The sequence below is a fragment of the Amblyomma mixtum genome, chromosome 3, assembly GCF_055824585.1.
Source record: "Amblyomma mixtum isolate Tamu chromosome 3, ASM5582458v1, whole genome shotgun sequence".
NCBI lineage: Eukaryota > Metazoa > Arthropoda > Arachnida > Ixodida > Ixodidae > Amblyomma > Amblyomma mixtum.
The window spans coordinates 4,935,330-4,949,458 of record NC_143014.1 but is presented as its reverse complement, the minus strand read 5'-3'; the positions used below and the strand labels follow the sequence as shown (position 1 = coordinate 4,949,458).

Here is a 14,129-nt window from a genome sequence, read left to right as displayed (position 1 = left end):
CGAGCATCCGACTATCCTAAACCGGCCTTATCTTAACTCTCGCTGTCCTAGAGCGTCTAGGCACAGCTGCCGATATCGTGGCAGAATCCATGTTTTCGGCCCAACACTATCGAAGTCTCACTTAGACGGTGGCGCCACCTTTTAGTTTCGGTTTAGACTACGTGAGTGTACCTGGCCACTGGGGAAATGTTTTAAGAGGAATTATTCCCGCGCACTGTATTACATTTAGGCCGTGCACACGCCAATTATCCAAACTGATCTCTCTTCGTTTACTGTCCTCCTGCGCAATTTTCCCGAGGTTCGAGATGCCGTTGATTCTGTTTCCTGAATGCTTTGTAAATGGTTTATGCACATTACTTCACTGTAGCAAATAAATTGCCGAAGGCATCGGAGAACAAAGCTATTCGCGACGTAGTACTGTCATTCTCGCTGCGAAAAGATGCCTTTCGAGAGAACATTGCCGTCCTCTGTTGCAGACTGCGCGCTGCTGGCCCGTTCCAACTCGGCGAAGGTGAGTGTTTCTTTTGTGTTGTGGGAAAGCTGCGCTGCTGCCGTTCTCTGGGATTTGGCTGGGACGAGTGGTCGGAATTTCTTGCCACTGTAGGAATGCCGCTCCTCAAGCAGATGAAGCTTGCCGAACGTTGACGCGGGCGAAAATTGAAGGATTAAGGGCAGAAAAGCTGCGGTTATGAGGTACAACTTTGTGTGATATTACTGAATAAGGTGCAGAATGACAAGTTGAGCGAGAGGCGGCCACATTGAAGAGGGGCCAAAGACGCGGGGGGCATTGCTTTTCCAGACGCCGTTCGTGCACCCAAAATAATATAGCAGCAGGCACTGCGATCGAGGGACAAGGCTGCATTTATGGATGCCAAGGAAAAGGCTGGAGGTGAAAAGCGAAGCGCTTTATTTTCGACATTAGGTCGTCGCTGGGCCTGCCTTGCGCAGAAGCATATACTGTCAAGGTGCAGTCCTCAGAAATCCACTTGTTTAGGGCTTGGGGCATTGCTTCTGCTTGTGGGCTGCATTTAGATGATGGCATTATGTAAGAATACCATGTCCTGGTCGACGTACTTAAAATGTCTCGAGCAACGTTCATAGATGCGTGTTGTACGAGTTAATGTTGTTTATGATAATGGTTATGCTTTAGTGAGCGTTTGTGTCGGTAAGTTACTTTTGAAGCAGACATCCACTCATCTGTAGCGCGACGGGTTCATGCGGAGGGGCGTTCTATCCTATGGCGGCACGTGTTCCAGGAAACGCTGGCCGGGACGAATAAAGGAATGAGCACAGACATTTAATGCACTGAAGGAGACCACAAAAGACACGAAAAGGAAGGCCAGAAACGAATGGGGGAGCGCTAAAGAGAACACATAACAAACAAGGGCATTGTGCGCGCTGTGAACTGATTAATAGACATTAATTGACTAAACTCGTAAATTTCTGGCACCTTACCACTTCTTCATCATCATCATCATCATCAGCCTGACTACACCCACTGCAATGCAAAGGCCTGTCCCATGTCTCTCCAATTAACCCTGTCCTCTGCCAGTTGCGGCCACTGTATCTCCGCAAACTTCTTAATCTCATCCGCCCACCTAACTTTCTGCCGTCCCCTGCTACGCTTGCCTTTTCTTGGAATCCACTCCGTTACCTTTAAAGGGGCCCAGAAACACAATCTTAGTTCACTGTTTTGCCTGTTGATCGCATACAGTGAGTTACAATGGTGCTATTAGCGTCGGTAATACCGCGTATATTCCGTTTTTTAATATTTTAATGTCCTCCCAAAAACAAATTCATGGCTCTGATGGTGTCCTCACACAGAGGCGGGTTTTAGCAGCGGATATGACATCACCTGGCGCGAGCTGATGACTGGACAAACAGTCAATATACTGCAAATTGTGTGAATAAATAGAGACACATTTTGTCCCCTGTCGGTGTTTTATATTAGATAAACAAAAACAACTTGTTCGTCTTAGATAAAAGCGCTGCAAAGCAAGTAAAATAAAAATACACCACCAGGGGCTCTGGCATGGAAACGACGCTGCCAGTCTCAGCAAGAACGAGTTACAGAGAGCAGGCAACCATGGAGTGCAAACTTCCGCGACGTGCTCTGGCAGGCTCTTTTGATTGGTTGCGGGCAGCGTTTTGTTTGCTTGTATTTTGAAATTTATTCATCGAATAACTCCCGTTCCTGTGCATCGATTCCTGTAATTCGTTTTAAGTCAGCATCTGTGTGACGCAAACAACCCACCTGAAGTATAGCCGGTATCCCCCCAAGCAGTGTTTCGCAGCCCCTTTAAGGACCAGCCTTCGAATTACATGCCCTGCCCAAGCCCATTTCTTCCTCTTGATTTCAACTCATCATCATCATCATCATCATCAGCCTGACTACACCCACTGCAGGGCAAAGGCCTCTCCCATGTCTCTCCAATTAACCCTGTCCTTTGTCAGTTGCCGCCACTGTATCCCTGCAAACTTCTTAATCTCATCCGCCCACCTAACTTTCTGCCGTCCCCTGCTACGTTTGCTTTCTCTTGGAATCCACTCCGTTACCCTTAAGGACCAGCGGTTATCTTGTCTTCGCATTACATGCCCTGCCCAAGCCCATTTCTTCCTCTTGATTTCAACTAAGATGTCATTAACCCGCGTTTGTTCCCTCACCCACTCCGCCCTCTTCCGATCTCTTAACGTTACACCTATCATTTTCCTTTCCATAGCTCGCTGCGTTGTTCTTAACTTAAGCTGAACCCTCTTTGTTAGCCTCCACGTTTCTGCCCCATAGGTGAGTACCGGTAGGATACAGCTGTTGTATACTTTTCTCTTCAGGGATATTGGTAAGCTACCATTCATGATCTGAGAGAACCTACCATATGCGCTCCACCCCATTCGTATTCTTCTAGTTATTTCCCTCTCATGATCCGGATCTGCGGTCACTACCTGCCCTAAGTAGACATATTCTCTTACTACTTCCAGCACCTCGCTACCAATTGCGAACTGCTGTTCCCTTGCTAGGCTGTTGAACATTACTTTGGTTTTCTGCATGTTAATTCTTAGCCCCACCGTTCTACTCTGCCTGTCTAACTGATTGATCATGCTTTGCAGTTCTTGTCCTGAGTGGCTTAGCAAGGCAATGTCATCAGCGAATCGCAGATTACTCAGGTATTCTCCATTAACTCTTATCCCCAACTGTTCCCATTCCAGTCCCCGGAATACCTCCTGTAAGCAGGCAGTGAAGAGCATTGGCGAGATCGTGTCTCCCTGCCTGACCCCTTTCCGTATTGGAATTTTATTGCTGACTTTATGGAGAACTATAGTAGCTGTGCAGTCGTTATAAATATCTTCCAATATTTTCACATAACACTCTTCCACACCCTGATTCCGCAATGCCTGCATGGCAGCTGAGGTTTCCACCGAGTCAAATGCTTTCTCGTAATCAATGAAGGCTAAATATAGGGGTTGGTTATATTCTGCGCATTTCTCTATCACCTGATTGGTAGTGTGAATGTGGTCTATTGTCGAGTATCCTTTACGAAAGCCTGTCTGATCATTTGGTTGACTAAAGTCCAAGGTTGTCCAGACTCTATTAGCGATTACCTTAGTAAATACCTTGTAGGCAACGGACAGTAAGCTGATCGGTCTGGAATTCTTCAAGTTCTTGACGTCTCCTTTCTTATGAATTAAGATAATGTTAGTGTTCTTCCAAGCTTCTGGTACTCTCGAGGTCACAAGGCATTGCATATACAGGGTGGCTAGTTTTTGTAGCACAATCTGTCCTCCGTCCTTCAACAAATCTGCTGTTACCTGATCCTCACCAGCTGCTTTCCCCCTTTGCATTGCTCCTAATGCTTTCTTTACTTCCTCCTTCGTTACTGGCAGGATGTCCCATTGCTGTGCTCGGCTGCCTCCCACAGTAATGGGATGATTACATTCGCTACACTATTGATTTGTGTAGAATTCTTCGGCTAATTTAACTATCGTATCCATATTGCTAATTACATTGCCCTCTTTGTGTTTTAGCGCATACATCTGGTTTTTTCCTATGCCCAGTTTTCTCCTCACTGATTTTAGGCTACCTCCGTTCCTTAGAGAATGCTCGATTTTCTACATGTTAAACTTTCTTATGTCGCTACCTTGCGCTTATTTATTAACTTCGATAGCTCTGCTAGTTCTATCCTGTCTGTGGAGTTAGACGTCCTCATGCTTTGGCGTTTCTTAATCAGATCTTTAGTCTCCTGAGATAGCTTGCTGGTATCCTGTCGAACCATCCTACCACCTACTTCTGCGGCGCACTCTGTAAAGATAGCTGTGAGATTATCATTCATTGTTTAAACACTACGGTCGTCTTCTTCAGTTACAGCGGAAGATCTGTTCTGCAGCGACATTCTGAATTCCTCTACTTTCCTTCTTACGGCTAACTCGTTAATAGCCTTTCGCTTCACTAGTTTCCTCCGTTCCCTCTTCAAATGTAAGCTAATACGAGACCTTACCATTCTGTGGTCGCTACAACGGACCTTACCGAGGACCTCCACATCCTCTACGATGCCAGGGTGAGCACACAGTATGAAGTCTATTTCATTTTTAGTCTCACCATTGTCGCTCTTTGACGTCCACTTCCTGTTTGTTCGTTTGCGAAAGAAGGTATTCAGAATGCGTAAATTATTTCTATCTGCGAACTGTACTAATAACTCTCCCCTACTATTCCTAGAGCCTAGGGCATAGTCACCTACCGCCTGGTCTCAAGCCTACTTCTTGCCTACCTTCGCATTGAAGTCGCCCATCAGTACAGTGTACTGTGATCTTACTTTGGTCATTGCCGATTCCACATCCTCATAGAAGCTTTCAAATATCTGGTCATCATGGCTTGATGTAGGCACGTAGGACTGCACCACCTTCAGCTTGTACCTCTTATTAAGCCTAATTACGATAGCTGCCACTCTCTCGTTAATACTGTAAAACTCCTCGATGTTGCCAGCTATAACCTGCTTTATGAGGAATCCCACACCTAGTTCTCGCCTATCTGCTAATCCATGATAGCACAGTACATGCCCGCCCTTTAGTACTGCATTAGCCTCATCTGTCCTCCTAACCTCACTAAGCCCTATGACATCCCATTTAATACCGGCTAATTCCTCACTGCTAAGCTCACTGCCAACAGCACTGCTAAGCTAGCCTCACTTGATAAGGTTCTTGCGTTAAACGTTGCCTGCTTCAGTTTCCAACGGCGGCCTGTCCGGAGCCAGAGACTCTTAGCACCCTTCGCTGCGTCACAGATCAGACCGCCGCCTTGGTGAGTTGCTCCGCAGCTGCTGGGGGCCTAGGGTTAATTGGTTTGTTCATAGAAGGTTGCGGCCAAGTACTACACCAGGGTGGCCAAATCCTGTTCTGGTGAGGTGCGTTGTCGGTTCTGGTCACGGAAATCAGGCCGTACTCCGGGCCTGGTTATGCAATTCCATCGACACGCGGAGTTTTTTTTAATCCGGTGGAGAATTGCGTGACACCGGGATTCGAACCCTGGACCTCTTGCACGCGAGGCGGATGCTCCACCTCTGCGCCATCGCTGCCTCACCACTAAGACAGTGCGAACGAAACGAATGCCACTTTGCGCACGGGGCGGCTGGCCTGGTCGGCGCGTGCCTTTGACCGTCAGAAGGCTGGAGTGTTTCGTAGGAGCAGAAACGCTGCTGGCGAAAGGTCGTTGTCACAGCCGGGCTTGGGTCTGGTGCGGCAAAAGGCAAATGGACGGGTGCAAAACGGGCTGAGTCTTTTACGCACGGACAGAGGGACAAACCTTTGAGGACAAGGGAGGTGAATTTTTAGCAGTTAAATGCATTCCTCCATTAAAATTCGTTCGGCAGGTCCTTCACTTAGGCGTACAAGTGCTGTAATACGGAATGCTGACGGGATATCCAGCCTGCGCCTGCGCTCGCCCGCTATAAAGACGATCGGCTTCAGTTGCTGTAAGCTTCTTCAGCTCGAACCAGTGGGTTCGCGTGTGGAGACGTGTTTGCTGGCGGGAGCGAGACCTGCGGGGCCTGACCGGAAACGACTCTATGGTGTTCGATAGCCGTGTACACAAGAGAGAGGGTCTTGGGGAGTATCACCTTTCACATTAGCGAGGTACGCGTACAATAGAAGGAATACTAATAGTATTCTCATTCTCAGGTTTTATCCGAAGGGCTTCACCGTCGATGTTAGCACGCAGAAATCTTACTACTTCAGTGAAAATGCGCTGTGAATTATAAGGCATTATTTGTGCACCTTAGAAAGCATCCATTTATTACTAATTCCCGTGCTGACTGATTTCGTTTCTCGACAGAGACACTGAGAACATATAACAAGCCATCAACTAGGAAATTTATTTTATGAAAAGTCAGAAAGTCTCAAAGCGCGACGCCTTTGCTTTGACATCATCATCACCAGCAGCCTATGTCCACTGCAGGGCAAAGGCCTCTCCCATGTCTCCCCAATTAATCTTGCCCTTTGACAACAGCGGCCACCGTATCGCCGCAAACTTCTTAATCTCATCCGCCCACCTAACTTTCTGCCGCCCCCTGCTACGCTTGCCTTCTCTTGGAATCCACTCTGTTACCCTTAAGGACCAGCGGTTCATCCTCTTGATTTCGATTAGGATGTCACTAACTCGAGTTTGTTCCCTCACCCACTCTGCCCGCTTCCGATCTCGTAACGTTGCACCTATAATTTTTCTTTCCATAGCTCGCTGCGTTGTCCTTAACTTAAGCTGAACGCTCTTTGTTAGCCTCCTCGTTTCCGCCCCATAGGTGAGTACCGGTAAGATACAGCTGTTGTATACTTTTCTCTTGGGGGATATTGCTAAACTGCCGTTCGTGATCTGAGAGAACCTGTCGTCACTAATCTAATCACTAAAGTCCTTATCTGTTGTAATGAATGTACACGGTGGCAACGCGCTTCAGTCCCTCGGAGACCGTGGCGGCACAGGAACATTTCGCTTCGTGGACGCTATAAAATCGTTCGCCAGTCAGACCGTAATCTCGTGTCGATCTATCACGCTGAAAATTTCACAACTTTGGTCTGATTGCCTACGTTGATTCCAAAGCATGACAGAATGAAGTGCTCAGTGCGAAAAAATGCGAGCACCCTTCGTAAAACACAGCGAATTTCGCCACATGCACGGAAGAGCAAAACATTCCCAAGCGACAGGTTACGAGAGGACCTCTATAAAACGGCATCTTGCTCAATGTAGCCAGACTTCAGAGCGGCTGCTGAAGTTGAGTTCACGAGTGAGTTATCGCTCGCGTGTCTTATTTTCTGCAATGATGCGCAATACATTATTTTTATCTCGGAGGTACCGAATGGCGTTGGGTGAGGGGGATATCAAAGAAAATAAATAATAAGGCAGAATAACGGTGCAACGGACGCGGTACGAGGCAAACACACGGAAGGAACACAGAGTTGATAGAAAACGAAGTTAAAATAACAGTAAACATGAAAATAGAAAGTAAAACAAAGAGCGAAACGTCATGATGTGAAAAAGAGCTAACCGCGTGCAACAGAAACAGTGGTACATGAGAAAACATCGTTAAGAACAACTGAAACCGTAGTACAGCATTACGAACAATACTAATGGAATAGATGTATATACAGGTGCTTCTGAGCTCTCCAGGATCAGTGAAGAGATTATGTTGTCAGGAAGATCAGTGCAGAGCTTAATTGCTCAAGGTAATGCAGATGACTGGGTTTTGCCGTATATCCGGTTGAAGCTAAGTTGATTATGTAAGCGCTCTGAAGAGCGATGAGGTGATTCCAGAGGCAAAAGCGAAAGACGGATGCAAAAATATTTATCAAATAAACACAAAAGTGAAATTCAACGACGAATTTCAAGCACATCTATGTAATTAGGGTTTCTAAGCTGGGAGGCACTGGCGAGGGGACTAAAATTGTTAAGAATGTACCGGGAAGCTGTGCTTTGAACGGACTCAAGCATTTCTGTGAGGTAATTTTGATGGGGAGACCATACAGATGACACGGATTTTAACTGTGGGCGAACGGGTTTCGAAGGTTTCGGCGTATGACACCTGACGTCCTCGATGCCTTGCTGCAGACTGTTGAAATGCGAGAAGACCATGAAAGATTTGGTGAGAACTGAATTCCGAGTACGACATAACCGTGGATACGAAGGTGTTATTTGCAGAGTAGTTGAAGTTAGAAATAACATGCTTGCGGCTAGAAATCACTGATTTACATTTATTAGGTTTTCGAATCATGTGCCAGCTTTTACAGCCATCAATAGTGTCAAGATCATTTTGAATGCCCAGGTGGCCAGTCTCTGAAGTGATCTCACGGTAAACAACACAGTCATATGCGAAAAGGAATAAACGGGACAAAATGTTGGGAAGGGCGTTAATGTAAATTCGAAAAAGTAAAATTAAAAGTAAAAGTACGCTTCCCTCTGGTACGCCTGAGGTTAGGTCACATAGTGGTGAGGAAGAGCCATTGACAACTGTTAATTGTCGACGTAAGGAGAGGAAGTTTGGAAGCCAAGATAATGTGAGAGAATCAAAAGAAAGGGTAGTAAAGAGCCGGCCGTATGCAACTCTGTCAAATACTTTTGAGAAGTCTAAAAAAATGCAATCTGTTTGCTGGTTGTCACCCATGTTAAAAGGCAAGTCAGAAGTAAATTCAAATGAATGGGTATCGACCAGTAGCCTTTCCTAAAACCATGCTGATTTGAAAAGACAAAGTCATATTGTTCCAGATGGTTATAAATGTGAGAAACAATAATACGTTTAAGTAATTTACAGCACATGCAAGCTAGCAAAATAGGCCGGTATTTATCAGGTGAGTTTTTGTTGCTCGTTTTGAACATAGGGATGACCTTCGCTATTTTAGAGTAAGCAAGCAGTTCTCCGGAAGATAAGGATCCCTGTAAAATATGGCACAAAATGTAGCTGAAAATTGAAATGGTATTTTTAGGAATCTTCGATTTTATGTTGTTCACTCCGGCAGATAAGGGTAACTTCAGGGTTTTACTTATCGATGCAATGTCATCAACAATGATGTTAATGGATTCCATGAATGGGCGGTGAGAATCGGGAACGATTGGCATATTGGAATGATCTTTGTTAGTAAACACTGATGCAGGAAATATGTTAAATGCAGTGGGACATTTAGTGTCAGCTAGCGGCAAGCCAACAATATTTTGTAGTTCTATGAGGTGGTGTCTACTTTCGGGAGATACAGTTTGCCAAACCTTCTTAGGATTTGTCTGCAATAGAGACGGGAGAGCACGAGTAAATATTTGTTTTGGCAATGGTAATAGCAGAACAGTATGTTTTCAGACGCCATTGATACCTTTGGAACAAAGGCGGGGAGGGAGCAGATTTAGCTTTTCTTTATAGACGCTTTTAAGGCGAAAGCCTTTAATGTCTCATCGTTGTAAGCAGCAGTTGTCGACAGAAATGTCACGCTTTTCAGTTGGTCGAAACGGTCGTGACGTCACAGTGCGCGAATTTCAAACGGGGCCAATTGTACTTTGGCTAGTAACCATGCAACCAATGGAAGGGATCGTATAGTGATGCTCTAAGTAAGTGGGACAGAGCTTAGTTAATTGCTTAATTACTCAATTAGCCTAATTAACTTTCCAAGTCAGGCAATATAAATAAATAAAACCGAGTAAGAAATTGGTCGAGCTCGGGAATCGAACCCCGGTCTTCGGAGTGCGAGACGAGCATGCTATCCACTCCGCCATGCCAGCTCGACGGTTTGGGAAGAACAAAGGTGCGTCTAGTGAATACGGTGTCTTCGCTCACTCCCATCCTCCTCCCTTCCCTTCCGGCGAGGTTTAGCTGTCCACCCAGATGTGAGACAGATAGATTTCCTTTCCTCAAAAACCAATTTACCGACGAACGAGGTAGAACCGAATGGGGATGGCGTTCTATGGACTCCCTGGAAGCGTTGCAAGACGCTGTCGCGTTAACCACACATCAGTGACCGCACTTTAGGTTAAAAAAGTGCCCCCCTGAATTTTGACGGGTGTTCACCGAGATATGTGAGACAGTTACTGCGTAATTTCCTTTCCTCAAATACAATTTTTATTTTCTTCATTACGGGTCTTCTTCCACTCCCACTTCCTCCCTTCCTCTACGGTGCGGTTCAGGTGTCCGCCGAGATGACAGAGAATTACTGCGCCATTTCCTTTCCTCAAAAAGCGTTCAAAGGGCAAGGCATCACGCCGAACGGGTGGTGGCGTTCCGTGGACTCTCTGGCAGCGCTACAACACGCTGTCGCGTTCCACTCCTAAAGGCGAAGCTTAAGCGTCATTAATTAGCAGTTAATTAGTATTTAGGCACTAATCGATAATTAACCGTTAATTAGTGATTTGTCATCACTTAGTAATTAGTACTCAATTACATGTGACGCCACCAGTGCCACAGAAGCAGTCAAAGTGGCGCGGAAAACGCTTTCGCCTCTACGCACTTTAGACAGTCAAAGTGCCCCCTGAATTTTTTATTTCGTCAGCGACGGAGGGCCTTGTTCAACCGTGAATTATTTTTATCATTAGCTTATAGCGCCCGGCGACGCTATAAAGCGCAGGCGCTGAGATCGGCGTTACCAGCGCGCGCTAGAGGAAAAATTATGGACAGCGCGTGCTCGGGGCGCACGCCCGGCACGGGCTGTTCGGAACTAGAGGCCTGCCACGCTGGTCATCTCGCTCTGGTGCTCCGCTGCGACCCCGCAAATCTTCAACAGTGATGACTCCGGCCTAAGACATGACCGACCCCAGCAACCTACCGTGCTCAGGTGACCTTCCGCCTGATGCTACCTTGCGCTCACGGGATGTCGCAGTTCTCCAGCTCCGCCTACCAACATTCTAGCTCAAGTGTCCGCAGATCTGGTTCGCCCAAGTGGAAGCCACCTTCCATCTGCACCGCGTCACCTCGGAGGCATCTCGGTTTCGTCATTTACTTTCCAACCTGCCTCCTGAGGTGGCTCAAGAGGTAGCGGACATCATCGCTGCACCCTTGGGCGATACCCCGTACCAGCGACTAAAGCAGGGCATTCTGGACCGCACCACGGCGTCAGAGAGTGCGCGCCTCCAGTAGCTGCTCACCTACGAAGAGCTTGGAGACCGCCGCCCCTCCCAGCTACTCAATAGCATGCGGCAGCTCCTGGGCGAAAGCAATGCAGACCCGAACGGCGCACTGTCGCGGCAGCTCTTCCTGCAACACTTGCCGCAGTCCACCCGCCTCGTCTTGGCTGCTGCGGGTGACTTGACCCTTGACCGCCTCGCCCAGCTCGCTGATCGAGCCCACGACGCGACTTCTCCTTCCGTCGCCGCCCTCTCTTCTCCACCGGAGACCTCCGTCATTTCACGCTTAGAGGCCCGGATCGATCAGCTGGCCGCTTCTATCGATGCCCTTCGGACGACCTCTCATGCCCCGCATGGTTTATCCTCAACACCTCGCCGCCGTTCGTCTTCGCCGAGTGGTCCGCACTCGTCCAGGCCTCGCCGTTCGCGTCTCTGCTGGTATCACCGAACTTTCCAGCACAACGCTCGCCACTGCACTCCACCATGCAACTGGTCGGGAAACGCGCAGCGAGATAACTGACGGCGGCGTGTGACCTCGCTCTTCAACCTGGCCTCCTTTTCGTCGTCATGGATCGCATTTCTGGACTGCGCTTCCTCGTCTACACTGGTGCCGAAGTCAGCGTACTGCCGTCCTCCAAGGCAGACCGTGCTTCCAAGTCACATGGACCTACTCTTCGTGCGGCCAACTCAACCTCCATCGCGACATATGGTCTCCGATCCCTCACTCTGGACATTGGCCTGCGGCGCACGTTTCGATGGGTCTTCATCGTCGCCGACGTACATCAACCCATCCTCGGTTCCGACTTCCTGACGCATTTTGATGTGGACGTCAGCATGCGTCACCATCGTCTCGTCGATAGCAAGACACGCCTTTCCATCACTGGCGTTATATCAGCTGTCGCTTCCGCTGGCATCCGAACTCTGCTTCTGTCATGCCCGTATGCTCAAGTACTCGCAGACTTTCCCGAGGTCACGAAGCCTTGTAATCTCCATCAGCCACCCAAGCACGCTATAACCCACCACATTGTCACGCGTGGTCCACATGTCGCAGCTCGCCCGCGCCGCCTCTTCGGTGAGCGTCTGGCTATTGCAAAACGGGAATTCGACCACATGCTCCAGTTGGGTATTATTCGCTCTTCATCCAGTACTTGGGGCTCACCACTCCATCTGGTGCCCAAGAAAGATCCGGGTGACTGGCGTCCGTGCGGCGACTACCAGGCTCTCAACGCTTACACGGTCCACGACAGCTATCCCCTTCCACACATCCAAGACTTCACTGGACATCTGGATGGCTGCAAGGTCTTTAGTAAAGTGGACCTTGTCAAGGCGTACCACCAAATCCCTGTTGAGCCGGCCGATATTCCGAAGACGGCCATCACTACACCCTTCGGACTGTTTGAGTACGTGCGCATGCCTTTTCGGCTACGCAACGCAGCTCAAACTTTCCAAAGATTCATTGCTGAAGCGACGCGTGGTCTCCCGGCGGTATTCGCCTACATCGATGACATCCTCGTCGCGAGTCGTACTCCACAGGACCACGAGCGTCACCTCCGGGAACTCTTTCAACGCCTCCAAGAGTTTGGCTTGGTCGTCAATGCCCAGAAATGTGTTTTCGGCTCTTCTGAGCTCGAGTTCTTGGGCCACCACATCTCGACGCTGGGAATTCGTCCATTGCCTTCTCACGTCCAGGCCGTTAAGGACTTCCCAGCACCAACTACCCTACGCAAGCTCCGTGAGTTCCTGGGCCTAGTGAATTTTTCACGGCGCTTTATCCTACACTGCGCCGAGCTTCTTCACCCCTTGACTGACCTTCTCCGCACCACCAAGTCCTCATCCTCCGCGATTTCCTGATCTCCCGAAGCTCAGGCCGCTTTCACGGCTGAAAAACAAGCCCTCGCCGATTCAGTCGTCCTCATCCACCCTAGGACTTCCGCACCCACTCGCATCATGGTGGATGCTTAACACCGATGCTTAACACATTGACACCGACGTTCGCCAGTGGGCCCGCTCGTGCCTTGCTTGCCAGTCCACCAGTCCACTGCCGCCTGGATCACGCTTTGACCCTATTCATCTTGACCTGGTTGGACCGCTTCCCCCCTCTCAGGGCTACAAGTATATTCTGACGATGGTCGACCGCTTCACCCGTTGGCCCGAAGCCGTGCCCATTCCGGACATTACTGCGGAAACAGTTGCCAGAGCCTTCGTTTCGACGTGGGTTTCCCGCTTCGGCTGCCCCGGCATTGTTACCACGGATCGCGGCCGCCAGTTCGAATGCGCCCTCTTCACTTCGCTCACCCGGCTACTCGGCACTAAACACTGCCGCACCACATCATACCACCCCTGTGCCAACGGCATCGTCGAGCGGCTCCATCGCCAACTCAAGGCTGCCCTTACTGCGCGCCTGGATCGCGAGCACTGGGTAGACCACCTCCCTATGGTGCTCCTAGGCCTACGTGTCGTCCTGCGTCGTGACCTTGGCTGTTTGGCGGCCGAACTCGTCTTCGGTACCTCCCTGCGGCTTCCCGGAGACTTGTTTGTACCTTCGGCTCCCTCGTCCCAACCCCTGCAATACCTTCACCGCCTGCAGGCCTGTCTCCAGCATCTGCGCGCAGTGCCGCCTCGCTCAAGTGCCCATCAAGTCTTTGTGCACCCAGACCTTGCTTCCTCGACGCATGTTTTATGCGAAGCATATTACTAGAGCTACACTACAGCCCGTCGAGCGCGGCGGTGGAGTTACCATTGACCTTTAGCGTGACCACGTGACACCACGTGACAACATGACGTCACAGCAGAGGAGAGATGGGCTGCCGGCTCGCGCGGTCGGCCGCGGCGGTGGAGGCTCCACATCAGAGGCGCTGCAGCTGACCACGTGACGCTACAGCAGCGGTATAAAGCTGAGCTTGCCTCGCTCTCCGGGCACTTACGAGGCGGCCAGGTGTTGGGATGCCGCCTAGAAGCAGGGCTGATTTGAACGAGAAGCGAAAGCTTCAGCGTGCCACAGAGACCGATGAAGAGCGGAATGAACGTCAACCAAGGAAAGCCATGTATTACCAAGCCT

The 14,129-nt window shown here is 49.2% G+C and overlaps 1 protein-coding gene across 1 annotated transcript in view; it reads left to right on the top strand.

The window, feature by feature from the left end:
* The window catches only part of LOC149349130 (solute carrier family 15 member 1-like), a 516,652-nt gene that overhangs the window by 17,471 nt on the left and 485,052 nt on the right, over positions 1-14,129 (top strand). The window contains exon 2 of the mRNA XM_089578081.1: positions 477-511. Within this exon, the coding sequence (XP_089434207.1) occupies positions 477-511 (35 nt within the window). The remainder of the gene's footprint in view (positions 1-476; positions 512-14,129) is intronic.